Source organism: Camelus dromedarius, chromosome 12, assembly GCF_036321535.1.
Source record: "Camelus dromedarius isolate mCamDro1 chromosome 12, mCamDro1.pat, whole genome shotgun sequence".
In the NCBI taxonomy this organism is placed as follows: Eukaryota; Metazoa; Chordata; class Mammalia; order Artiodactyla; family Camelidae; genus Camelus; species Camelus dromedarius.
The window spans coordinates 45,272,884-45,300,800 of NC_087447.1; the positions used below are offsets into that span (position 1 = coordinate 45,272,884).

The 27,917-nt window shown below is 40.9% G+C and overlaps 4 protein-coding genes across 5 annotated transcripts; 2 read left to right on the forward strand and 2 right to left on the reverse strand.

Annotated features, from left to right (window-relative positions):
- Window positions 1–1,556: 1,556 nt before the first annotated feature.
- On the reverse strand, window positions 1,557–7,339 carry LOC105097944 (olfactory receptor 51I2). Of its 2 annotated transcripts, XR_010383244.1 has the most exons (4): window positions 7,008–7,339; window positions 6,574–6,675; window positions 5,277–5,456; window positions 1,557–1,720 (listed from the first exon to the last, which is right to left on the reverse strand). XR_010383244.1 is itself a non-coding variant. In XM_010990579.3 (3 exons), exon 3 carries the CDS (start codon window positions 5,203–5,205, stop codon window positions 4,267–4,269), a length of 939 nt encoding a protein of 312 aa, XP_010988881.2. In that variant the 5' UTR covers window positions 5,206–5,456; window positions 6,574–6,675; window positions 7,008–7,339; the 3' UTR covers window positions 3,916–4,266. The 2 variants fall into 2 exon arrangements, 1 of the variants encoding a protein (XP_010988881.2); XM_010990579.3 differs by lacking the exon at window positions 1,557–1,720 and having other exon boundaries at window positions 3,916–5,456.
- Window positions 7,340–14,700: 7,361 nt separating this feature from the next.
- Window positions 14,701–15,678, forward strand: LOC105098010 (olfactory receptor 51I1). The gene has a single exon (XM_010990635.1). The coding sequence runs from the start codon at window positions 14,701–14,703 to the stop codon at window positions 15,676–15,678; it is 978 nt and encodes a 325-aa protein (XP_010988937.1).
- A 1,398-nt stretch (window positions 15,679–17,076) lies between these two features.
- LOC105098011 (olfactory receptor 51Q1) lies at window positions 17,077–27,917 on the reverse strand. The gene is made up of 3 exons (XM_010990636.3): window positions 26,895–27,917; window positions 18,099–18,157; window positions 17,077–17,091 (listed from the first exon to the last, which is right to left on the reverse strand). Exons 1-3 carry the CDS (start codon window positions 27,862–27,864, stop codon window positions 17,077–17,079), a joined length of 1,044 nt encoding a protein of 347 aa, XP_010988938.3. The 5' UTR covers window positions 27,865–27,917.
- LOC105097945 (olfactory receptor 51I2) lies at window positions 21,570–22,630 on the forward strand. Its single transcript, XM_010990580.2, has one exon. It carries the CDS (start codon window positions 21,570–21,572, stop codon window positions 22,518–22,520), a length of 951 nt encoding a protein of 316 aa, XP_010988882.1. The 3' UTR covers window positions 22,521–22,630.

Sequence of the window (27,917 nt, forward strand, 5' to 3'; positions counted from 1 at the left end):
CACTCTAAGCTGTTTAACATTTCAAAAGAACTTGTCTCAGAGACATTGGACTTGAATATAGAGACTAATAATTAAATCTGACTCTAAACCATTGTTACCTATAATCTGTCTTTCATTGTAAATGCAGATTGTCACCCAGGAAACTTCTGTTTCCCAGTTAATAATATAAGATATTTGCCTTAGATACATCACTTTGGCACAGTTCACATAAATATTGGCCACATTCCCACCAGTAACACCCCCCATCACACTGCAGCCATTCAAACGTGGTACAGCTCTGTAAGGAGGTATTTAAAAGGAATGTGCAGTTAGTAAACATCCCAGGAGACTTGACATTCCTCTTCTATCTCTCTCCAGGTAAGTTTGTCTCATAAACCTAATGACAAAATTCTGTAACCACTGAGCCCTCAAACCTAACACCATGCTTGCCACATTGTGGGTTTCAATAAATATTGCTGAGTGAATAATCAGCTATGTGTCTTATAAGCAAACAAAAAGCAAAGTTTGTAAGAAAAATACACCGTCAATAGAATTATATTCATTTCACCCCAAAATCACTATATTTTTTAAACCCAGGGTTGAGTAAAGAACAGTGACTAAATATTTGTGCTAAGAGGATTGGAAGTCAAAAACCACTTTAGGGAAGAATTTTCCTAATCAACATGAGTAACAGGAAATGATGAGAGATCGTGGTTGTCCAATAATCAGATCTATATTTTGGAATTCTATTGAGATGTGTTTGTCATCTAAACTTTTAATAGACTCTGCCACACACCAGTGCTTTCGATGATTGATACATGACTCCGAAAATGTATAGAAAGTTTATACTTTCTGTAAGTATAAAGTATAAACTTTCTATACATGTGAGGATTTACTTTCCATTTGAAGATGTCGGAGGCTTATGCAAATTTCAGTGAAATAGCAAATGTTTCCGTGATGTCAGCTGACTCCTAGTTATTCATGTCCAAAACAAATTAATTAAATAATCACTTAATGGACAATGTATCTACTTTACTTTCTTATAAATATTTGATCTACAAGTTTTCCCTGGATAACAGAAGAAAAGGAAAAAAACACACTTATACTATAAATAGGAACACAAACCATGTATACATGATTCTAGTATAGAAATCCATGGAACCAACTCTTGGTTTCTGACATTCCTGTAGAGTTACTGCTTGCTGAGCAGTCCTCCTCCTCCCCTGCAGAGGGTAATTCCTCAGCAGTGACTCCTGACTATTTGAGGTCAGGAAGATGATAATTCACAAAGTAATTGCTGATTGCATAAGCTGTTTGCTGATTCTATGAAACCTGAAAACATTTAGGTGCTTGTAGTCTACTCAGTTGTCTGGAAGGCATCTGGTTGCTTGTGCTCAAATGTATAACCATCACCAAATAGACACTTATTAGAAAATCATACAAAATTATATAGGATCCTGAGTCCACACTATATCAGCCCATTTAGAAAATGTATCCAGTTGATACTGGAGTATTGGATAGTCTCCTGACGAGGAAATGACCTTGGAGATAATCCTAGCTAGGGAGACAGACTCCCCGACCTTTGTTCCTACTTATCACCCTGTAAAACAGTGTCTGCGGGAAGAGCACTCTCATCTCACTGAATTGTTACCGCGCAGCAAAGTCGCCTTGTCCTAGCAGAGCAGAGCAGATCAGGCCTGGAGACGGCTTCGATGAGCTCAGGCTGGACCTCTCTGTGGAACTGAGGAAGTGCGCAGATGGTGAGCCGTGTCCAGGGGCCCATCCATCACCCTCTTTACCACCCTCTCCTTTGTAAGGTTCTCCCACTTCCTGGGACCACACACGTCCATGCAATGTGGGTTTTGTTTAGTTCTATATGACATTTAGCCGTATAAACTTTTCTGTGAGACTCTGTGAGGCCCTGAGTTCAGGGATCCTATCCTCCCATAACTCTTGTTCTAGTTCCTTCTCTGTCTTCTCTCTCCATTGACTACCCAGCACCAGCCCGGGAGGAAGACATATGCACTCACGACAAGATCAGACAAAAGAATCACCCTTTTCTGGTACAACACAGTATCACAGAATCCACTATTTAATAGACTATTGCCTTTGTCATTTAACTTGTAAGGAATGACCTTTATTACTCAGAGATTTTTTTTCTGGAAAATCTGAAAACAGCCTCTCATCAGCTTAGCTGAATCATGTTCAGTATTTCATTTTCTTAATTAGGAGCAGACCTAGTGCCCCCCTCCTCCCAAAAAGGAGTATAAGAGGTTGTTTTTTTTTTTTTTTTCACTATGTCAAAATCCAGGTATTTTACCACTTTAAGAAGAAAAAATGCTGAGTTCAAAGGAAACCTTGTTAAATAAAAAGAGGTGAAAGAGAATTTCTACATATCATTGGCCTTCTTAGGACGGAGGCTGAGGTTGTGAATCATAAGTTATTTTTAAGGCACCAGCCTCATAGGAGGAGATGAAACCTAAAAATGCTTTTTCCCTTATCCTCTGCACACAGGCAGCATTTCTAATTGATGATGGAGAACAAGGAGGAAATGGGGGGGGGGGGTGAGTGACGAGCCTCTTCAAGGAGGCTCCCACTCCCTGCTCCTTGTCCTTTCTGGTATCAAAGTTAGGCCTGTGATGAAAAGGACATCTTCCTCTTGCTCCCTGGGGTGGGAATCAGTGAGTGTTCACCTCCTTTTCATGTATAGCAGCTTCTCCAAGCCTTGTCTCTGCATCTGTATAATCATCTAAAATAACTCTCAAGGCATTATGGATTACTATTATTATTATTATTATTATTATTTAATGTTGAAATAAAGAACCTTTTGTATGAATCAGAAGTCATTATTTACATTGATTGAAGACCATAGTCTGACTCTGGATCACTAAATATCCCAATTATTTTCCATTTTAAATCATGCTAAGTTATGTTATTCAATCTTGCCCCTAAAATAATTCATTTAATGGAATATATTATGAGCCTCTTACTGTGTTTATGGGCATTTTTGGAAACTTGAATTTTAAATACTTACAATATCTCCATTCAGAAATAATTCTCTTTCTCTACCACCTAACCCTTCAACCCTAGAGCTTTGAATGGAGTGAAAAACTCAAGGTAAGTGTATGATCTGCAACTATGAAGCCTCTGGCCCCGAGTCCCTGGTGAGTAGGTAAGTCTCCACAGGGCATCTCCTTTAATGCATTCTAGATGTATGCCCAACTTAGTCTACGAGCAGTAAAATGAGGACAAGGGATTTCGTGTCATAGCTTATCTCCCAGCTATCAAGGAAAGAGTATGCAAAAATAATTAACTTAAGAGAATATCCAAAAAATTATTTTCTAGTGTATAAATCATAAATGCTCTACTCTGACAATCCCCAGCCTTTCTGAGCTAGAAGTTCTGGAAGGACATAATTTTTGTCATCTCTATTTCATCAAGTATAGAAAATTAAAACCCCAAGAAGGGAAGAAAAAGGTAAATCGTATACTTAGCACAATGAAAAAAGTCTATGGTTCAAATATCAAACATTATTTTCCTTGGGGAAGGAATGATGGGCAGATAAAAGGAGAGAGGAATCTGGAGATTTTTCTACACATCAATCTCTTTCAGTTTTCCAGGGTCATATTCGTTCATACATCTTATTGTAAGTTCTGACATCAAATTTCACTTTGTGAAGTTAAAACACTCATGAATGTTTGAGAATGACGATGGTAGTGGAAGCAAGGAGAGCAGTTGTAATGTTAATAGTGATGTTGATTAGATGGAGAGGCAGGATTTGTAGTGGTTGGGTACAAATAGTAGAGACAGACTAGTATTGAATCTTCCCTGGATCACAGATTATCTGTGTTCCTGTGAACAGTTTATTGAACTATGTATACTTCATAAGATTGTTATGAATATTAAGTGAAATAATGCAAAACATTCAGGACAGAACTCAGTACTTTTAGAAACCCAATACTATAATAATTTCTGTTGTATTAGTAACTTTTATTATAATAGAAAATGATTCCTAGCTTAGATTAATCCCCTTTGTAAGGTTTTGTCTGGTCACTCAATTTCCTCTAACATTTATCTTTCTATAAATGCCACTGTTTCCTGAATGGACTGATCACTTGTTTTGTGCTATGTTTTGCAGCTCCATTCCTGATCTTTTACTTTTCTCTCAGTATAAAAAGTCTATCTTATTCATTATGATGATATGATGATGATAATGATGATGAAAATGACCCCACGGATGACAGCCTATGGCTACAGTAACCAACAGATTATAAGCCAAATGTGAAGTCACATTTCGATGCGGTGAAACACGCGGACAATGGCTCGGCGGATCTCCTTGGTCTTGGCGCTATAAGTGAGAGGGTTGAGCACAGGAGGTACAAAGAGGTAGACATTGGACAAGACGACATGTATGTAGCGTGGGGCATTTTTCCCAAAGCGGTGCACTGTGGAGACCCCGATCATTGGCACATAAAACGCAAGTACAGCCAAGATATGTGCCACACACGTGTTGAGAGCTTTGAGGCGTTCTTCATGGGAAGCAATGGCCATGACCGAGCGCAGAATGAGCACATAGGAGAGGAAGATACATAAGAGGTCCATGCCAAAGGTGGATATGAGAACAAAGAGTCCATAGATGCTGTTGATAGTGATATCAGCACAGGCCAGCTTCATCATGTCTGGGTGAAGGCAGTAAGAGTGGGAAAGGACATTGGATCTGCAGATAGGCAGCCTCTTGATGAGGAAGGGAAGGGGAAAGAGGGTGACGAAGCTCCGAGCAATCACCACTAAACCCATTCCAGCAATGACTTCGTTGGTGAGCACAGTCGCATAGCGCAAGGGGTCACAAATGGCCACGTAGCGGTCAAAGCTCATGGCCAGCAGAATGCCTGACTCCATCATGGAGAAGGAATGGATGAGAAACATCTGGATGAGACAGGCATGGAAATCAATGTTGCGGGCATTGAGGCAGAAGGTCCTGAGCACGGTAGGCAGTGTGGCCATGGACATGGCCACATCACTGAAGGACAGCAGGGACAGGAAGTAGTACATGGGCTCGTGCAGGCTGGGCTCCACTCGCACCGCCTGCAGGATCACTGCGTTGCCCCCAAGAGCCACGGCATACATCACACAGAGGGGACCGGCTAGCCAGATCTGAGAACTCTCCAGACCGGGAATGCCAGTCAGAAGGAAGAAAGCAGGGTGAGTGACGTTGAACAATCCCATGACAAGAGGAAGCCAGAGAGCTTTTCAGGGTCAGACCTTCTGATTGAGAGATTTGTGAGAATTGCACTTACTGGAGGAGAGGGAATCAGGGAGTAAAAGACACAGCAGGAGGTGTCTACACAGTATGAGCTGATGCACTCGTGAAATCACTGGTTCGGGGACACTGCAGGCAAACTTCTTTTCTTCATGTTTTATGATCATCAAGGCATGGGCTGGGCTATTGTTTTCTGGAATATTTTATGGCCTGGGCTCTGTTTTATGGAAAAAGGAAGATATTGATAAATGCTTAAACATATCAGTCACCAAGAAAAAACTTTAACGATATTGTCCACAATTTTAACTGCTTTACAAGCATCATTGAATGCAAATATGTTAACTACAAATCAGAGATCGTTTTTATAAAAGAACACTGAGGATTTGAGTCATCAGTAACTGTTGGAAGTATTTAAATTTTTCCCTGAAATTGTTTTATTCTGACATGTCACTGATTAATAAACACTCACCAGAGTGAGTTTCAATGATGATGTGTGTTTGCTCAGGAAGAGGATGGGGCAGTGGGACGCTGAGGAAACTGACAGCCTCTGGACACCAGCCTTTCATTGGCAGAGTTGTTGCATGAAAGCAACAAAGAAACCACTTATTTGTGCAAAGGCAGAAAGCTGTTTCTGTTTTTGGAAAAATATATGAATACTCCTCTAAATCCGCTCTAGGTACACTGACATTCTGCCTGTCTAAACACTTCAGTTTTTTAATTCACATTTTTTATTAAAGTATATTGTTAATATAAGGACCATAGTTTTTATCTTTGTCACAGTTATAAACATTTAAAAATGCTTATCTATGTATGATTCATCTGAAGTTTATGACAAGCTGATTTCTTCTACTCTTTTAATCTCCTGAGGGACTTTTACATACTATTTCTCAGAAATCGTAAGATGAGAACAAAGTTAGACCACGTGAGCTGGCATTGCTGTTAGTTTGAGTCATGGCATTGGTAGAGATGACTTTGCTTCTGGATTGTTAAAAATTTTTCTTGTACTCAGAGTCCTGCTTTCCTCTCTGAACTTGCAACAATGTTAATGAGTCAGAGAAACATGGATCTCAAGGAAACTGATTCTGGAAAGGGGGCAATCTAGAGAATACAGTGAATTACCCAGAGTCACACAATCAGATAGTGCCATGGCAAGAACCCCAAGTCCACGGAACTTTCCACCTGCTCTGCCCACTCAGCTCAGATGCTTCTATCTGATAACCACCACTCAGTCTCTCCCTCAGCACCTCACCCTACCCCTTTCCCAGTTTAACCCTTTCTTGGGGCAGGCTTCAGGACAGTCCGCTAGCTCACCCCGACTGGGTTTCAGAACTCACCAGAAGACAGACAGATGAGAGACACCCGCAGAATAACACATCCTTCTCTCTGCTTGCAACAGTGTGTTCACACTTCCCACTATTATGTTTCACTCTAAACCCCTGGAGAGAGAGCAAAGAGTGATGCTGACTTCATGTCTGAAAACACATCAGGAAGGCTCTAGTCTCCTGAGGTTTTCCACGACTACTGAGAATAAAGCACATACTCTTAGCTGAAAAAGAACTCAGCAACCTGCCAGAGCAATTCTCTACCCAATGCAAGACACCATCTGGTGGCCGCTGGGCAGGCATATAAGTGAGGAGCTCGTTACCTTCTAAGAAATCTCAGCATTTTGTGATCTGTTGACCTAGTACGACAAATAAGGGCTAATGAGAAAATAAGTTTACTTTTCTTACTCCTTTAAATGTACTGAAAGGATTAGTTCTTTCCTTACCCTTGGATGAGAACTCAGTTCCCTATGGTTCTGGTCACATTCAGAAAATAAAACATCCTCTGGTGACTATTAGACTGCTCAGCCTCTTGGAACAGTCACGCTTTCCAGGGTTCAGAGGCACAGCCTTTCGTCTTCTCCCATCCTTCACTTGCTAAGCATGTTCTCTGGCTCCTCCTCCCCTGAGAAGCCACAAGGGCAAGGGGAAGATTCACAGTTGATTATGGTTCAGTTAGCTGCTGTCATGTGTCCCAGGCATGCTAAGTGTTTAGAGCTGACTCTTTCTTTCATTGGGTGCTTTCCTTGATGAATGAAGAGCCTTCTCCCCATCTTTTCCTTCTCCACTTGATTTAAACTAATATATGGTTGCCTTTGATTCCATCCACAAGCCAGGCCCCCTTTGTAAAACCATACATTCTTCTGGCCAAGATCTCAGACAACAGCACGCTGTAACATGTAGCCCACCCAGGAAATGGTTGCAACAAATGTCCTACCGGAAAACAGGAATAGGCTCCCATTCAATCTGCTATCAGAACAGCAAGGGAGCTTTTATCGCTCTATTCAGATTTTCAGATATAAGTAAGGAGCCAGTCTGCTATGCCTCGCTTTCCTCAAATCTCAGGGGACATTTCATCTCATTTTCTTATCTCCTCCTCCCATGGCTCTCTTCTTTTGCCCTTCTTTTCTCTGTGTTCTCTTCCACTTGTCCCTTTTTATCTTCTTTCACAGCAACAGCTATGGTAGAAGTGATTCTTTTCGCTTGACATCATCAAACTGTGTGCTTTAGCTAATGCTGTTCCTTATCTCCTTATCTCCTTCACTGCAGAAAACAAAGCAAAGCAAAGCAAAAATGAAAAAAATAAAAGAAAACAAAACTCTGATTCTACATTGCCCAAGCCACTGGACTCCTCTGATTATTCAATCAATATAGAGAGAAGTTTTTCTAAGTGCCAAGGCACCATGCAAAGCATTGGCAAGCCTAAGAATGTGACAATATGTTCTTAGTTTTAATCTTATTTTCTTCATCCCTCTTTTCACTCTAAAATTGCCTCATTACTTGTCTGTTGCCTGTCATCTCCACTATACGATAGACACCAGATAAAGGGCCTGGACTATTTTGTTCACGGGTGTATCTGCATTATTTTAAATATTGTAGGACATGCGCTAGACGCTCAATAAGCATCTGCTGAATAAATGAACTTATGACCCCTGTTCTTTCTGATGAAAACATTGTGAATGTACCTCTTGTTTAACATCTTTGAAGTTTTAGTGTCTTTGCAATTCAAATATTTCTGATCATTTGCATCATAAATGCTTTGGCATTCCCACAGTAATTTTTACTTTCCAACAAACTTTCACATTGATTGTGGTAGATTCACTTGTATTTCCAACTGTACCGTGAGTTCTCCTGTAGAAGGATCGCACTGGTCTTGACCAGGCCCTAGAATAGTGCTTGGGATGTGATACTTGGTGACTGTCTGTTGAATTTATATGGGTTAGTTGTAATCCAACCCAGGAACTAAAAACTATGATCTAGTTATGGTCCAGTCAGAATATAAGAACCACACCGATTCCTTTAATTGAGAAAAGTTAATGTAAAATAATTTTAACCAAGCATTAGAGAATGCACAAGACAAAAAGAGGGTATGATGTCATCATTAGAGGTAGGAACTTCAGGAAGCAGCTTCTAACCACAGGACAAGAAGAACAAAGTGAGACGTTTGGAATGACTAATTCTTAGAAGCTTGAAGAAAGATGAAACCTGTGCCAGAGACTTCTTTAAGCAGGAGAGTTCAGTGAGTAACATAAGCTCTGTCTACCAGTGTTTCTTAACTGCTGAACCCATCTGGAAGCTAGCTGATATTAGAGTTTGGGATATTCTTCAAGTAATAATTGGACTCCTGTGATGTGGACAAGAGCCACAGAAAAGTGAGAAGTGGATCTCAAGGTAAACAGGCCATTTCTTGGTATAGAGCGTAATATATCCATTCACCTCAATCTTACTATACCACTAGAACTGTAAGAGACAAGATCTTTCATGGACTTTCATATTCATAGCCAGCGCCATGGAATGTGTCAACTCACTGTAGTCTGTGAAAAATCATGGTATTGAACTTCTCATGTTCTGAGAAGTAGAGTTTGTGTTGTATAAAATGATCTTCTCTCTCAAAAGCTAGACAAGCCAGATTTTTCTGGGGACGACTTCAAAATTGGCACACAATTTAGAACCTACTTATATCCCTAAAACTGTACCCACTCAAGTAGGAGGGAGGATACTTTCTTCATGACATTGTTCACTTCTGCCATGCGAGCAGTTATCTCACTCTGTTATTATTGGCTCTGGGGGGTTCTGGAGCCTCCACTGGAGAGAGAGCAGTCTGGGGGACGAACCAGGTGCCCCTAGGATGGAGCTCGGACATGGTATGGAGTGTCAGTTTGTTAGACATTAGTGGTTGACCTTGGGACAAAACAAGTTGCAGCTGAGAAATTGGATTTTGTCTTTAATCATGTGAAAATATATCAACGATGCCAAGTACATAAAATTTAGCCCATAACTTATACAAATACTGAGTTTATACAGAAGATGTTCAGGGTTGGTTTAAACTGGGACTTGAGATCATTCATGTTAGGTTGAATTTTCATTGCAGTTGAACTTGGTGTATGCTTTCAGAAGAATGGTCTATGGCTTGCTCCTTCGGTAGTTTTTTTTCCTTTTATTTCAAAAAATTTCCCAACATTTTATCAGGAAGAATTACAACATGGAAAATCTAAAATAATTTTACAGTGAACATCAGTATACCCACCACCTATATTATATCAATAATATTTTGCTTGTTTTGTCATGTATCTGCCCACAGAGCCATTCCTTCAACCACTCATCAGTCAACTGATTTTATTGTGCATTTCAGAATAAGTTGCCACATCAATACACTTCCTCCTAAATGTTTCAACCTTCATATAATTAATTGAAGTTTAATATTTTGTATAGTTCTTTGGGTTCTTTCAAGCATATAGTGCACAGATCTTACATGCACATCAGGTAAGTTCTGACAAATTTTTTGGTTTGGTTATGAAACATGGTTTTGGTTTATGACATATTTCTAGGTACTGTCTGGAGGCCTGTTTGCCTCTGAGAGGCATCTGGACTGTTGAGTGGATTAGCTTTTCAATATTTATCTTCTTTGCAAGAATCAGTGCTGTGTCTATATTGCTCTGCATAATTTCAGTGCTGACAATAATAGCTGGAGCAAAACAGTGCTCAAAATGCATTTTTCATTTTTTTTTTTTTGGTCTGGTCTTAGTTGAACTGAACTAAGTTTGTAATTTTAAGGCCTCATCCAGTGATGGAGTAAAAGGAATGCTTGCATAAGATGCATGTTGAATGGATGTTGATATGCAGTTGAAGTAAATGCAAAGCACTTCAATTCATATATGGATCTGTAAAGAGACGTGGCAATATGAACTTGTTGGGCATTTTGTTGATCTGTTCATGAGAATGTGGGTGTTTGTTTGAAACACTATATAGTTTTAGATACGTGAGAAGGGGAGTAAATTTGAAACACATTTGATTATTTCTTTGATTATGTGTATGGGTCTCTACTTATTTCTGAAATTGTGTCTCTAATCTGCATTAGTTTCTTATCATTAATGTAAGATGCAGCGTGTATGTTTCCAGATATGTGACTAAAGCATTGGGCAGGTGTATGAAAATATTCAGGTTTATCTATACGTGTAGGGATCTAAAAGAGGCAATGTGAATGTTGATAAATAAATAGCTGAATGTGCTTATGGGTGTGTCTGCGGGGGTCTCAGAATGTCCGTGGTATGAATCTTTGTATGCATTCACGGGATTGCATTCCTTGACTAAGGAAGGATTAACACAGTAATGGAGACAGATGGTGACATCAGCAACAATGGGGCTGAGAGGGAGAGTCCCCTGGAGTAATTCTCTGGTGGCCAGCTCCTTCCTCATTGATACCACCCTCCCTATTATCTTCCCTCTCCCTCCTCTGATCACAACAAACAAGCCTAGGGATCTGATAAATTTATTATGAGTCATAGGAAGCTGAGCTGATGCCGCTCTGCCCGAGGGACCCACGGACCAGTACATCTAGCCACAGGGAAAAGAAACGTCTGCCACCCAGTGAGTGCCACCGCCTTCACATCACTCATGGGGCTGCTAGACAGAACTTACCTCAAACTTTAGCACTCTTACTGCTACTCCAGGCAGACTCTCTCACAATTCTCCTCTAAATAGGAGCCAGACTTTTTCCTTTCCAAAGCCTATCACAGAACCTGATGCCAGTTTCCCTTCTTAGAATCAAAATCCTACTACCAAACCACACACGTTTAGATTAAGGGGCTGAGTCATCCTGTCTACATTTTATCTTGAGGGTATCCTATACATTTTTCTGTTGCAATTTGAATTATTGTCTCCTATACCTAACTCTTGGGTGTGCATCTGTAAACAAACAAACCAAAAAAAAAAACCACAGACCCAAAAGTATTGAAGTCATTCAACCAATGTGATGTGAGCTTCAATCTTAGCTGGATTTTCAATACTGAGTATGCCATGGGGACGTAACTGATGGGGATATTACTGTGAGTCTGTTAATGCTGATGTGTTTATGGCACTGTGTGTGTGTGTGTGTGTGTGTGTGTGTGTGTGTGTGTACACTTATCAGTACATGTTCAGGTGGGTATAAAAATGGGAAGATATCTGAAATATATCATGTAAAGCCAATGAGTACTATCTGTCTTCTAAAATTCCGTGGTTGTGCTAGTGTTACGTGTGACCAGAGGAGCATGCAATAATTTCTGTTCTGTATGATGTGAGATAATGCATTTGAATACCCGAGAGTGTAAGTGTGTACAGGCGTGTAAAACAATGTATGTGTTGGTACCCTTGTGTGACCATGTGTGTGTGTGCATGCCCGTGTACATTCTGTGCAAAAGACATGCATTGCTTGCGTTTGTTCCCATTTTCTTGATGTTTATCCCTAGATTAGACACATTTAGGAAAACTTAACTGACATCCTTTTGGTCAAAACAAATGAAAAAAAAAGGGTATTTGGGTGGTGACAGAGCATGTTCTCCTTGGGGCAGATATTTTCAAAGTCGCTTTCTGTACTGAGGAAAATTTGAAACATTGATGATCTCTGCCCTTCTGGATTACCTACATTTGCGCACCAGTGGTTCAGGATAGAGGGTAAAACTGTCTTGTAGAATCCTTAGTGTCTGTTGGTGCTCAGAAAAGTCTTTCCATTTCTTTAGGACCTAGAAATAGTCTTGGAGTGAAAATGATATCAAAAAAAGTAGATACAAGACAGGCTGTATGCAAGACTTCTCGGAGACATCAACTTTAAATCTGGGTGGGGAGGAAGAGAGACGTTTACAGGGGAAGTAAGGAAAAGAAATCCTACTTATTAAATGCTTCTTTTGAATTCTCAGTTGGAAGGGAGAGAAATCAAAAGAATAGAATTCCTACTCACAGCCCATATATTTTCAGGATTATTACGGATATCAGGTCATTCTCTAGCCTCTAGTCACCATCTCCTTTCACTGAATTTACCAAGAGGTTTGGGAAGAGGAATATGAAAGTTACTATGCCTGTATTTCAGAATAGAGCTTTATTTTATTTTCTTAATTTTAAATACAGATTTTTCCAACTTTATTGAGCTATTATTGACATACAACATTTATAAATTTAAGATATACAGTGTAATGATTTCATGGACATATATATTACAAAATGATCACCACAGTAAGGCCAGTTAGCACCTCCATTTCCTTACATAATTACCATTTTTTGAATGTGGTGATAACATTTAAGACCCCCTTTCTTAATGACTTTCCAGGACATATATTACTGTATTGCTAATTTTAGTCACCATGCTATAGTTAGACCCCCAGAGCTTATGCATCTTACAACTGGAAGTTTGTGTCCTTTGACTGACATCTTCTCGTTCTTCCCCCAAGCCTACCCCAGGCACCTGGCAACCACCATTCTACACTCTACAGAGTGGAGCTTTAATTTTAAGATATCTAATACCATAAAAATGTGGTTACAGAGATATTTTGGACAAAAGCTGAGAATTCCTTTATGATGTGGTTTCTCAATTTGTACTGTTCTGATTCTTGCTTACTTTTCCTGGAGTCCGGCTGGTGCTGCTTAGGGACAAAGCCAGAGAAAGAGGAATCAGTAAAGAAGGCAGAGAAGAAGATGTCAAGGCTGGAGGAAAATTAGGGCGAAATGATGCCTTTTAAGTAAGAAGGCCATTCTAAAAGGGGAGTTACCACCGGTGTTGACTCTGGCAGGAAGGCCAAATGGATTAGGAGAGAGAATATTTTCATTAGATTTAGTGACAAAGAGGTCACAAATGATCACCCAGAAATTAGTTTCCGTTGGGAGGGTGCAGTGTGGAAGCCACAATACAATACATTGAGCAGTGCTAGAAAGTAAGGACAATAGATAGAACTCCTGAATTGGGGGATCTCAGAATGGACTAGAAAAACAGACCCAAGTTCCCCTTCCTTGGCATCCAGAGAGACAGTGTTTCAAGAAGTCTGGTTATGAATTGGAGAAGAGTAAATGAATGGCAGCTAAAGAAGGAAGGTTCTGTTTTTATGATGGGGTAGTCTTGCCCATGCTTATTGTGTAAAGGGAAAGAGACAGAAATTGAGAGGTTGAAGATGTGTATAATGGACTAATGGAAAAGGTCTCTGAAAGAAATGGCAAGAAATAGAATCCTAGAGGTGGAGGGTCTGGACTAGGAGAAGAAGAGATATCAGAAACCAAGAGGCAGGTGTAAGTTTAAAGTTTCAGTAGTGGTAAATAATATGTCTCCTTGTCTCTTTTCCAATAAAATACTTGCTTCTTTGTTTTTATCTAGCCATACACCTGGTTTGATTATAGAACTGATCAAAGGTTGGGGTTTACTGCGTGAATGTAAAAGAGAGGAAAAGAAGAGATGAAGGTACCAGTCCTAGTGGGAGATTAGGTCAGAAAAAAGTGAGGAAGGAAAAGCTAATAGATGAATAGATGAGAAGAAAATGAAAGAATGAACAAAACTCTGAGAGTCAGTTCATGGGCATGAGAACGTAAGGGAGCTTATAGTTTGAAGGCTATGATCAGAAGCTTAAAAAACAAACAAACAGAATTTAAGATTTTAAAGTTGGAACATGGGATTGGGAGGTTGAGGTGAAGTCTGAGTAACGGTATTGATTTTTTATCTTTAGAGGTTTCATCTTAGCCACCTCAAAAGTGTCCTCAAAGGCATGGGCAGTGTTTCCTTTCCCTGTACAGCTTACTTTCTTTTTTATTTTTTATTTTTCCCTCAAAATTCCCAGAATATGGCTTCTGGGGTAAGATGGGGAAGTAAAGGGGTAACGCAGTTTAAGGTGATCTTAGAGGCTTTTCTCACATTGTCTTTCGCTTGTCATTTTATGGGTACTCCCTCGTTCATCATACATTCACAGAGTTTATACTATGGTTGAGACAGGATACTGGGTTCTGGTGATACAGAAATAAATGCAACCTAGAGCTCATAGTCTAATAGGGGAAGCAGGACCATAAACAAACACTTTCAATCTCTGACCTTTTGTGTTGGAGACAGGATGTCTGAAACAAAGTGAAGAGCTTTCCCAACACACTCTCTTGGGCACATCCCCATCTGTGTTCCCCCACCTGCCTGCCATGTTGATCCTCAATGGCACCCCCTTCCAGCCAGCCACACTCCAGCTGACAGGCATTCCAGGGATGCAGGCGGGCCAAGCCTGGGTGGCCCTGGTTTTCTGCATCCTCTACCTGATCTCCATCATAGGCAACCTCACCATCCTTGCTCTGGTGATTAAGGAGTCTGCTCTGCGCCAGCCCATGTACTACTTCCTCTCTGTGCTCTCTCTCAATGACCTGGGAGTGTCCTTCTCTACTCTTCCCACTGTGCTCGCTACCTTCTGCTTCAACTATCGTCGTGTTGGCTTTGATGCCTGCTTGGTTCAGATGTTCTTCATCCATACTTTCTCTTTTATGGAATCAGGCATACTACTGGCCATGAGCTTTGATCGTTTTGTGGCTATTTGTGACCCACTACGCTATGCAACCATGCTCCCCAACAACCGCATCATGGCTATGGGCCTGTGCATCCTTGCCAAAAGTTTCACCACTCTCTTCCCTTTCCCCTTTTTGGTAAAACGACTGCCCTTCTGCAAGGGCAATGTTTTGCATCACTCGTTCTGCCTCCATCCAGATCTCATGAAAGTGGCATGTGGAGACATTCATGTTAATAACATCTATGGACTCTTCGTGGTCGTTTTCACCTATGGCATAGACTCAACTTTCATCCTGCTTTCCTATGTATTGATCCTGAGAGCTGTGCTGGCCATTGCATCCCAGGAGCAGCAGCTCAAAGCACTCAACACCTGCATGTCACACATCTGTGCTGTGTTGGCTTTTTATGTGCCCATAATTGCTGTCTCCATGATTCACCGCTTCTGGAAAAGTGCCCCACCTGTTGTTCATGTCATGATGTCCAATGTCTACCTGTTTGTACCCCCCATGCTCAACCCCATCATTTACAGTGTGAAAACAAGGGAGATACGCAGAGGGATACTCAAAGCCTTCTATAAATCTCAGAGCTTAGGAAGGCTGCGGACCTTGAGAGAACTATCTTAAAGAAAGGACTGGGCTTGTTTGTCATCTTTAGGAATGCTAAAACAAGGAGGAGAAGAACCAAGATCTTGGGAGTTGTGAATATGGAACTAATAAAAAAATCTGACTCTATAAAATGACATAAATATGTATTGAACATTTACTATATGAAAAATTTTGTACTAGTTGCTAAGAATGCTATAACAGTGAGTGAAACATATTGTTAAGTGAGAGATACATGCTGGGAAATACACAAAAAAAGGATAAAGATACCCTGAACATGTTTAACATATATGACAATCATGGATTTACAGTGCAGATAGCTTTGAACAGAGATAATTCTGCTACTACCCAGTGCAAGGAAAACACAAATAAATTTCTGTGGCAGCTTGGCGCTTCATGGGAGAGAGAGGACCTATTGTTTTGTGGAGATCAAAATAAGTTTTTTCTGTGTGTTTGTAAGTACCTTGTGAAGGATGAGAAGAGTTAGAGTAGTTGGTCAGGGTGACAGGAAGAAGGGAAGATAATGATTTTCGCATAGGTAGCTGCCTGAGAAAAGATATTTAGGCAAGAAAGTTTAGAACCTTACTATCCCAAGCATAGTCTGATGATCTACAGCATTGCTCTATTTGGTGTTTTTTTAGAGAAACAGAAACGTAGTCCACACATAAGACCTACTGAACTCAAATTGCATTTAATAAGGCCCTGGAGTAATGAAAGCTGAGAAGCGAAGTGCTTCAATTTTGTAACACCTCAGGTTATCTTGCCTATCTGATGTGTAACAAAGATAACAAGATTCCTGACTAACAAGTGATCTGGAAAGCGGTTCTCAAAGTGTGATTCCCAGACCAGCACCATCACCATTGTTTGGGAAATTTTTAGGCATGCAAATTCTCAGGCATTTCCTCAGACACCCTGATCAGAAACTCCTAGGTGGTGAAGTACGGAAATTTGGGTTTTCATTAGTCCTCCAAGCAGTTCTAATATCTGTTAAAGTTTGAGAATCTTTAATCTAGAATATTGGTCTAGAATATTTGGGAGATTTGCGAACAGCTTTATTTAAAGGGGGAGGTTTCATTTTGAGAAGCTCTGGAAACAAGAACCTGGGAGATTGTCTAAGTCAGATTGTGGGTGGATGTCAATGCTGGAGGAACCCGAGTGCATGACAACTAGGCATATGGTGTTGGTGGCAAAGGGAAACGCAGACTTAGAGCCTACTATCTCCATGAGGTGGCACAGACGGGACACAGAAATAACTTCACAGAGGAAGCTTCACAGACAAACAATCTCCAGCCACTTCGCCATCACACAGAGGCTCCTGCCCCATCATGCGATTCTCTTCTTCTCCCAATTTCCACCCCCTGAAATCCCAACCTACCTGATATCCAAAATTTAGGTAAAATCCAATGATAATTCTGCCCTCTAAGCAAAGAGAACCTAGAGGGGGAAAATCAATTGGTTGTTACTATGAGATACAGGATCAGCAAGATTTCTTGGAGTGGAACTTGAATGTATACAAGCTTCTGATCAAAGCCTCTCTGAGACTTCTTTTTTCTTTTCTACAAAGTCTATTAACTTCCTTCTGGAGAGTATCCTCCTCCCTTAAATGGAAAATGTTTACTCTGGTTGTATGTTTCCACACCAAACATATACCTGCATTGTGTCTACCTTTGCTGTGCTCCATGGTGGAAATTTTGATTTCCAAACCACAGTACAAATTTATTTCCCTATTTAAGCTCTATGGGGGAACTGCTTTATAATTTTACCATAAATGATATTTAACATTTATAATATATCCCTTTTGTTGGGATTTGCACAGACATTATGTTTGGCGTATCACTCTCAGAGTGAGCAAATACTCTGTTTTCTCTGACTTCTTTTCTCATTTAGTGGAGGCAGAACTAAGCCTTGAAAGAACTTTTCAAAAGTGAAAAAAAAAAAGGTCAAATCTAAAATCCTACAAATAGCACAGTGTTCGGTGTGCCTAGTACATGTGAATTAAATAAACAACCAAATGCTAATTAAATAAATGAAGGAATTGGATCCAAGCTGATTTATTTCCCTTTATTCTGCCTCCAATGGCACAGCGAGAGTCACGTTGCTCTGTGGCTTCTCAGAGCCCCCCTCCCCTCACCAGGAACTGCTGCTCAGTCTGAGACACCATATCGGTCCCTTTCTTTTCCCATAATTCTATGACCTTATTCACAAGGTTGTTTTCTGCATTCTCCTGAATTTCATTCTCTTTTTCCTAACTCATCAATTTTAACCCAACCAGTTCTACAATCAGGGAAAGCAGAGCATTTTTCAAACTGCTTCTCTAAGACAGTTCAAAATTTTATACGGTGAAAGGAAAATTTTCTCTATGTCCGGCTTCTGTTTTCATCCCCTACCCACAGGAAAAGAAGAGAGCTCTCCCAGTATTCTTTTCCTTGATACACACTTACTCCATATGAAACCGAAGAAAAGAGGAGGTAAGATGTGCTATTTAATGGGAAGACTAGGTATCTGGGAAAATAAACAATTTGGAATGCCTAAGACTGAAACCTGCAGCAGATCTTCTGACAGGCGTAATTATCACGTGTGGTACAATCACATTAAAAGAAAGTCACTTTCTTCTTTTTATTTGAATCTCCCCCGTAGATAGGATCTATTCTCTTTACAGATCAGGTTCCAAGTTGAAACAATACTAATGTCATGAAATCATGAAGCCAACAGATGGCAAAGCTAGGACTCAAACCCACGTCTGTGTGAGTTTGGACCCCATGCCCTTTCAATACCCTGCGATGTCTCTCCTGGAAGAGACCTCAGTCCTACGGAACTTGGTAGAGAGTTGGGTGGGAGATGGTGGGACTGGGAGCTGAGCAGGGAACAGCAGTGGTAAGTCAGTAAGGCAGCCGTGGTCATATATTCTATTGGTTAAATCCTGGGATGGCTTTACATTTCAAGTTCTGTTCTCCTGGCTCTGAGTTCTGAATTTTGCCCATTGGGCCTAAACTTGAGGTTCTGCCTGGAATATGAGTTTTCAGCCCAGAATTCAGGGATCTAAGCGGGGTCTGGGCTCGGAGCTCTGACTCTGAGCCTGGATAATTGATGTGGGAGGGCTGTTGCTATGGAGCTTGGGGGAATCTGTCTCCATCCTCCTCTTCATCACAAGGAAGGAGCTGGAATTTTATTTTCTCTGAGAAGAGAGGAAAGTACTTCCAGGGGGAGTATTTTTTGTTTTCTTTTGTTCCCAGGGTGAGATCTAATCCCCCTCCTTTCCCCGTGGTCAGCACAGCATCACACGCAGGAAAACCAGGACCCCAGAGGCCCTGGCCCCTGGGAACTCTCATTCAGAGACATACAGCCCGCCCGTCTCTTGGCTAGTGCCTGCCTGAGGCCCATTCTGGAGCCACTGTGAGCTCTGGCTTCTGTCTGTCAACTCAACTCTCACTTCACAGAACTCTTTCAGGCGGGTGTGAATCTATTTGCGTCTCCAGGTATGTGCGCAAGAAATGTGTTTCTGTGTCAGTTCTCTCTGCTCCGCTGTGTGGTTCCCTCAGTCTCTCTCAGGTCTCTGGATCTTTGAGTGAGTCTCTGTCCACGCGTGTGTGTGAGTTTGTATATTTGCTATGATTTGTTTGGCCTATGATGGAGGTGGAGATGTCTTTAAAAAAGGAAAAAATTCTCAAAATCTGATTTTTTGTGTCTATTTTCTTAAAAAGAAATAATATACATCCTGATGCCCTGTGTCCTCCCAGACACTTTCAGATAGAGCTGCCGACACTGCTCTGCAGGGAAAGACACGTGCTAGTCACATGACGGGATTGACGTCTTGCCTCTGTTCTATTTCACACAGGTCCAAAGTCATGATATTCTCAGGGTCACAGACTAAGAGAGATTTTTTACCTTCTGGAACATCCTGCCCAAGGGCAGGAGAGTTGAAAGGGACCTTAATCCCAGTTCAGCAGATGCTGGAATTCTCCCTCCAGCATTCCCATCAAAGGTCATTCAGCTGTTGCAGTTGTGGCTTGAATATCTTCACTGAACAGAAATTTATTACTTCATCATGTAGCTTTGACTCTCAGAGAAAGAATCTTCCTTACCTGTGCCCTAGACCATCCCCTGTCATCTCTGTTGTGGGCACGCAACATGGTGACAGTGACACGGAGGTTGGTGTCGACTAAAATAAATGTGTACCCTGAAAGTTGAGAGTTATGTTTTATTTGGCGGGAGGACTCGAGCCGGGATGACAGCCTCTCAGATGGCTCTGAGGGACTGCTCCGAAGAGGTAGGGGAGGGGCTAGGACATGTAGGACAAAGACCAGGTAGTTGGAACAATAAAAGATCACTTGTTATCTAGAGAAAACCAGGCATCTCAAGTTAAAGAATTTGGTGCTTTTCTATGTGAGAAAGCAAACATTTGGGCTCACTGAATTCATTCCTTTGACAAGCACCTAGCTATCTAGGGCCAGTATCCTGTCCTTTCTTATTCTGAGTCCCCTCAGAGGGCACCATTGGAGCGGCTGCAGAGGCCAGGCTGCAGGCTTGTCTTCACTGGGGGGTGGCGGCAGCCGCTGATGACCTGACACCTGACGGCTTCAGCATTCTTTGTGTACTGATATGGTTTGCAGTGCTTTTCGTTCACATTGGTAAAGAACTACCAGAGACTGAGAAAAGTTTAGGAAAGTTTAATAGACACGTTGCTACAGGCAACAGTGGGCCACACAGGTGACAGCTGCCTGCATGAGGGCCCAGGATGGGCGTGCAGGGTCTTTTATTGGGGGGAGGGGGCTGTGCACACAAGGAGTAGGGGCTACCTGATCAGTTTGTGCACAGGCACCTGATTGGTTGTAAGATCTGTCAGGGATTTCTCTGAACAATAGGTTTTCTGACTTTGATAAGGGCAGAATGTGAGGCCAGTGCCCTAGGCTATTGTGGGGCTATCTCCAGGGATGATGAGTTTTGTTAGGGAAAACACACATCAAGAGAAGATGTTTTATATCTTGCAGAAATGCAGGTATGCGAAGGGTCCTGCAGTGGAGAGTTGGGGTTAAGGTGTCAAAGGCTACAAGCACACAGGCACACAGAGAGCCCAGGGGTGGGGGTTTTATGACACCAGAGAGGGCCAGCTGTCAATCTCCACCCGTCACCCACTTCCTCTTACACCCATCCCCACCCATCTCTGCTGCAGTCTCCTCTTCTCAAAACAAAACATCACTGGTTCCTTCAATGCTCTTTCTAGGACTTGGTTCTCCTTGCCTTTGAGTGCTTCCCAATTGGTTTAACTCTGATCTAGAATATGGAACCCATACTCCGCTCAGAATGGGCCTCAGGCAGGCACTTTCTGAATGTACTTCAGTTATAGCCCTGAGCAGTGTGTTCATGGTTTCATTAATTCATGAATTCTTGAGCATGTCTTTGTGCTAGAATCAAGAAGTGGTGGGGAGGCAAGAATGAATGAGGCACGCGTTTAACCCTAAAAGAGCCCGAACTATGACTGGGGGAACAGGGGTAAAAGTACTTCCCCAAAAATAAAAAGTATGTATAAAATATTACAAGTCATGGATGAAATTTTATTATTTCTGCTTAAACAGTGATAGGAAAAGCTGCAGATAAAAATAAAGGTTTTGAATATGAATGATAGTAAGAATTCAAAAACAAGAAAGAGAAAGAAAATAAAAGTAAGAAAAAAAGAAAACATTGCACTGTAGATGCACATTTTAGAACATATTATCTTCTGAAGAAAATATTCTTGCTCACGATGCCTAAAGCCCTGACTATCCATGGGACATCCTGACAGGAGGACTTGAAGTAAGTGAATTAAGTCAGTTTCTTTGAGTAGCTAAATAAATTTAAGGTAGGTGAGAGCTAACTTTTGTTTTTGTTTTTGTTTTCCAAATGTCAGGTGAAGACTGATCTCTGCTGTTGGTGACATGAAAGCTGAGAGCAATGAAAGTCTTGACCTCTTATCTGTCTTCCTGACTGGCATTCCAGGATTGGAAGCCCAACACGGCTGGCTCTCCATCCCCTTCTTCACCACGTACACTGTGGCCATTGTGGGCAACAGCCTAATCATGGCAGCAGTGCAGGCAGACCCTGCCTTACATGAGCCCATGTACTTGTTTCTCTCCATGTTGGCTGTCACTGAGGTGGGTGTCTCTGTGTCTACACTGCCCACTGTCATGGGCATTCTTTGGTTTGATACCCGCCAGATTGACTTTGATGGCTGCCTGGCCCAGATGTTCTTCATTCACACCTTCTCTTGCATGGAGTCAGGGGTCCTACTGGCCATGAGCTACGATCGCTTTGTAGCCATCTACAACCCACTGCGATATACAGCCATCCTGACCCTGCCCCGTATCATCTCCATGGGTCTGGGCATCACTGTGAAGAGTGTGACTCTCATGGCTCCCCTTTCAATCCTTTTGAGGCAACTGCCCTATTGCCACACTAACGTCCTCTCCCACTCTTACTGCCTCCACTCAGACCTGATCCAGCTGCCTTGTGCTGATACTAAGCTCAATAGCATCCTGGGTTTGGCCATTGTCTTGGCCACTTTTGGGCTGGACTCACTGCTCATTGTGATTTCTTATATGCTGATTCTTTACACAGTGCTGGGCATTGCTTCTGGGGAGGGACGATGGAAGGCCCTCAATACGTGTGTGTCACACATCGGTGCGGTGCTTGTGTACTATGTGCCTATGATTGGTGTGTCTGTGATGCATTGTGCTGCCAAGCATGCCTCACCTCTGGTCCACACACTCATGTCTAGCATCTACCTCTTTGTGCCCCCTGTACTCAACCCCATCATCTACAGCGTCAAGACCAAGCCAATCCGACAGGGAATTGCCACCTTGTTTTCCTGTGAGAGAGAATTACTCTGAATCATTCCCAGGGAGCAGGGACTTTGAGTTAGTCCATAAACTCTGATGGTATTTCTTCTGTGGGCAAAGTGGATTCAAAGTGTTGCCTACAGGCTTGAATCTGGATCACAAGACTTATCTTAACCCCTCCCCATCTCACACCTCATCAATGTATGTGTGTCTCTGTTTGTGCCCATGTGCATGCCATCTCTGGCAGATATGATGATCTTGAGGGCAGAGATCATGAATTCCCTTTTCCTTTTCCTCTCAAAGCTCCCAGCAAAAAGCCTGGCAAATAATAAGTTAACAGTAAAGGCTTAAGACTTGATGATATTTGAGTTGAAATAAAACAAATTCTTGTTTAGAGGGGTCAGGCAGGAATTGTGTCTCCTCCAAGAAAAAGTCATCCTAGGAATATGGTTTTGAGTAAGGTAAGTACATTTTCTGGTTTGTCCCAGATAATCATGATTTACACTTATTCTTCTCAGCATCACTATTAATAGCACTCCTTTCTCCTCTCAAAAACGTCCCTGTTTAAACAGTAAATTAATGCTAAACCTATTCATGAAGCAACCTCCTTCCTCTTATGTAAGGAACCAGACTCTTTCAACAACTCACCATCTAAAAATCTCTACCCTCAGAGTTTATGTACTGGGAGATTCTGAGGATGAGGAATAGCTGAATAGATGGTGTCAGCTTAGGTGTCTAGTAAAATATGGCAAAGCCAGGTTTCAGATCCTAAGAATCCCAGGAAAAGCTCTGAATTCTGCTTTAGCAGAAACTTGGGTCCTATTTTTCTTAAGTCATTGTGGCTGGAAATACTTGTTCCCCTCTCCTCCCATCCTTCAGCCTTCAGCCAGCTCACCACGCCATGCAGCAGGTATATTTTTACCTGTCCCTTCACCCCACCCCTTCTCTAGCTCTGTCAGCCTAGCTCTAGTGGGCACCGCTTGCTTCTGCCCGTGGCTGTCTGTGGTATCCCGGAAACCTTTGGTCAAATGGGAGAGTGTCCCCACACCTCCTAAACAACACAGGTCTGTGTAGGGTGGATTGATAAGGCCGTGCTGGTCGATCAGTAACTGGTCTCAGATTTTAGCCTCTCTCACTTCAGGGCCTCCAGTTACAATGGGAGTGTTTTCCTCACCATGTGCTATTCTTCCAGACCTCATCTAGCACATCAGGGTCACCTTTACACAGGGAAATTTTTTAAGTACTCAATCTGTTTAGGATAGTGATTGCTAAATTTTTGTGTATGCTATAAAACAGTTAATGAAAGAAAAAATAAACTATGTATCTTTTTATGCATTTTCAGATTGACATCAAAATTTTATCATAAATTTACATAGTCGTTGAGCATGCATTTTGGTATATAGTATAAATATAGTGAGTTTAAAATAAATTGTTATATCACATTTAAAAATAACTAATGGAAACTAAATATGATATTTTGATACTTGACATCATGGATTTAAAAATGCATGAACACATTCTTAAACATTCACATATTTTTATATCAATCCCTTTTCTCCTTGAATCCAAATTTTTATTTTATCCCCACCAAAGAGTTTTTTGATCATGTAATATATTTTTCTGTTTGAAACAATTTTAATGATCACTCTGTCATAATACTTTTCAAAAAATGTATATAAATGTGTTTAAATTTGATGTTTAATAATTGATGACACATAGAGCATTATTTTTAAAATGTATTCTGCATTGAGTTATTTTCCTTTTTTTTTTGCATTGAGTTATTTCTCTAATGCTTATTAGTACATAATTAATCAAAACAACATAAGCATGACACAAATATTGATATATTCAAAGTAAAATTTGATTGGCAATTCATCTCTTAATGAGCTGCATGAGCTTTTTTTTCTTGGAGCTGAAAATGAATATTATTTATTAATAGAATGAGACATAGTTCAGCAGCAATTCTGTTCCTATTGACTTTCTCCCTATTCCATAATTGCTAATGCTGATATGTTTAATAACATAAATAAGATGATGATATGGGTACTGTTTTATCATTGCCCACTGCCATTTTTAATGCCTTTGGAATTAAAAAATAAAAAATAATATGACTATATACTTCAATTAAAAAATAATAATATGATGATGATCTGTTTGGAACAATTATTTGAATGACCAATAAATCCATTGGATTCCTCTTTACTTTTGTTGAAAGCAATGAAATTGATACCATTTGTCTTACACTAGAACATGTTACCTAGTCATTGGCATCATTTACTTCATCAAAATCTACGCCAATATTTCCCATGGTCCCTTTGGTATCTCAGAAATGTTTATCCTTTGGGGGTATATCATGGAAAGAGGCAATGGCTTTAGGAACTATGAATATTCATTTGCTTTTTTTCCTTTTTTAAAATTAAATTTTATTTATTTTTTGGTTTAGTGAGAGAATGGGACTGTAAAAAGGAAGAAAAACGGTGTAACAAGAGACACAGTCAGACCAGATTCATTCTTATACAGCAATTTAAGCAAAGAAACTATATGGGCATTGAATATCTAAAAATTTATTCCTTTAAAAGTATTTGTGCTCAAGCACTTCCAAAAATATTCTCTCATTTCTCTAGGACTGCATGTAATTAATTTATAGACCACTAAATTAGATGTTCACCAATGACAACTTCTATAAAGCCAAAGTGACTTTCCTAGACAAAATCTGGTCGAATTTCACAGTCAAATATCAGAGAAGATGATTTCTTCTGGACTGGTGCCCCAGGGACTTGGACTTACACATAAATATGCACTTCTGTCACTGAAAAGTGACCAATCATTTTCTTCATTTATTCAAGTAATATTTTGAACTTTGGGGTGCATGTAACTTTTCATGTATCTTTTAGAGTTTCCTCAAGGATGGACCTGGAGATCATCATACTAAGTGAAGTAAGCCAGAAAGAGAAAGAATAATACCATATGATATCACTCATACATAGAATATTTAAAAAAAAAACCAAACCCACAAATGAACTTATTTGGAGAACAGAGACAGACTCAAATAGAAAACAAATTTATGGTTACTATGGTAGAAAAAGGTGGAGGTAGAGGGATAAACTGGGAGTTAGGGATTGGCTGATACAAACTAGTATATAATAGATGAACAACAAAGTTCTACTGTATAGTACAGGGAACTATATTTGAAGCCTTGTAATAGCCTATGATTAAAAAAATACAAAAAGGAATATATATATATATATATATATATATATATAAAATTGAATCACTATGTTGTACACCAGAAATTAACACATTGTAAATCAACTATACTTCAATTAAAAAAAAATCTACATTGATTCTGATATTGGCCACCTGTACTATGAGTTCAATAATCAGAAATTGTAACCAAAATGATGGCTTCCTTTCAAACTGGTATTTCTTAGAGAACCTACCTGGTTTCCACAAAATAATCTTTATGATCATTAAGGCCATATCCCATCTATCAGAACCTTTTCTAGTACAAAATCCATGATTCCAAAGGGAACTGGCTAAGAATCTGAACCACATTAATAGCATTAAGGTTAAAAAGAAAAAAAAAACAAAAACAAAAACACAGCCTGTTGTGGTCAGAAAAATGAGTTCCTGTTCCCACAAATGTTATCAGTAGATCCTTGAAGTTTTAGTTCTAAATACTAGGGGTCTCTGGCAAGGCAGGAGGCTTAATCTAGCTATGGGGGCTCTTACTGTCTCACCCCAGTCTTTAGCCTCTTTGCATGTGTTCATCTGGTCTGTTGAACTCACGCTGGGCATTGATTAGGCAATCTGAGCTGAAAAGCTGTTGATCTCAGCTGGATAGTTCAGAAACTTGATCTGTATCCATCTTCCCTCAGATAATTCTACTCTTTTTCAAGAGACAGAGAACACACATACCCACTGTATGAGCCCGAGAAATGGAGTTTACCTGAAGGTCTCAGTGGAGCTGCCTAGGAGAATGGCTGGTGGGGGCAACAACTAAGGGTTTCATTCATCTCATTTCATTTCATTTCATTTCATTTCATTTCATTTCATTTCATTTCATTTCATTATTTAACCAAACCCATGAGAGAGAAAAGTATCTAGAAAGGAAGAAAAAATTTAAACAAACTTTTACTCAGTCAATGATGCTTATCTCACTGGTTGGTAAATGTGCATGAATTTAATCAACTTGGACCCACAACTCTTTTGGATAGAATATTTGCTGCAGGCACCTCCCCAACAAAAATATAAAAAAGCCTAGTTCATGTCAAACTGTGCTAAAAGTGTAATGGGATTTTATTTTTCAGTCTGCGTTTCCCAAATCTGACTACACTACCCCTATAAAACTATGCTAATGATTTCTGAGTAATTTAATAAATTCATTCCTTTATCTTAAATGCTTGTTTCTTTGGGAAAAGAGGCGGATCATTCCCTGGCGGATCTGCTTGGTCTTTACACTGTAAATGATGGGGTTCATCACAGGAGGCGCCAACACGTAGATATTGGCCACGATAACATGAACCAGTGGAGAAGCCTGCTTGGCAAAGCGGTGGGTCATTGACACCCCAACCATGGGCACGTAGAGCAACAGAACAGCCAGAATATGGGACAGACAGTTGTTGAGGGCCCTGAGTCTGGCAGTCCAGGTGGCTGAGCCCAAGATACTTTTCAGGATGAGTGTGTAGGAGAGCACAATGAGCAGAGGGTCCATCACAATAATGAGCAAAACCAGAGCAAACCCATACCAGCTGTTGACTCGGATGTCAGCACAGACCAGACGAATCATATCCTGGTGGAGGCAGTAGGAGTGAGACAGGAGGTGGGAGCGGCAGAAGGGCAGGCGCTTGAGCAGGAGAAGGGAGGGGAGAACAGCCAGAACACAGCGACAGAGGATGGCAACCCCAATCCTGCCAATGACTTCACTGGTGAGGATGGTGGCATAGTGGAGGGGGTGGCAGATGGCCACATAGCGGTCAAAGGACATGGCCAGCAGCACGGAAGACTCCATGAAAGAGAATCCATGGAGGAAGAAGAACTGGGCAAAACAGCCCTCAAAATTGATCTGACGGATGTCAAACCAGAGGAGCTGCATGACTGTGGGCAGGGTGGTGAGGGTGAGACCCAGGTCAGTCAGGGCCAGCATGGAGAGAAACAGGTACATAGGCTGGTGGAGGGAGGGCTCTGTGCCAATGACAGCGAGAATGGTGGTGTTGCCCATGATGGAGATGATGTAGAGGCAGCAGAAGGGGACGGAGATCCAGACGTGGGAGGCCTCAAATCCAGGGATGCCCGTGAGGATGAAGTAGAAGGGGTCTTGGGTGGTGGTAGTCACATCGGACATGACAGATGAAGAAAAAACCAGAATCTGTGTGTTCCATGATAAGATTTCCATCAGTGTGCTGCTGCCACAGAGACATCTACTCAATTTGCCTCTAACTTAAGGTC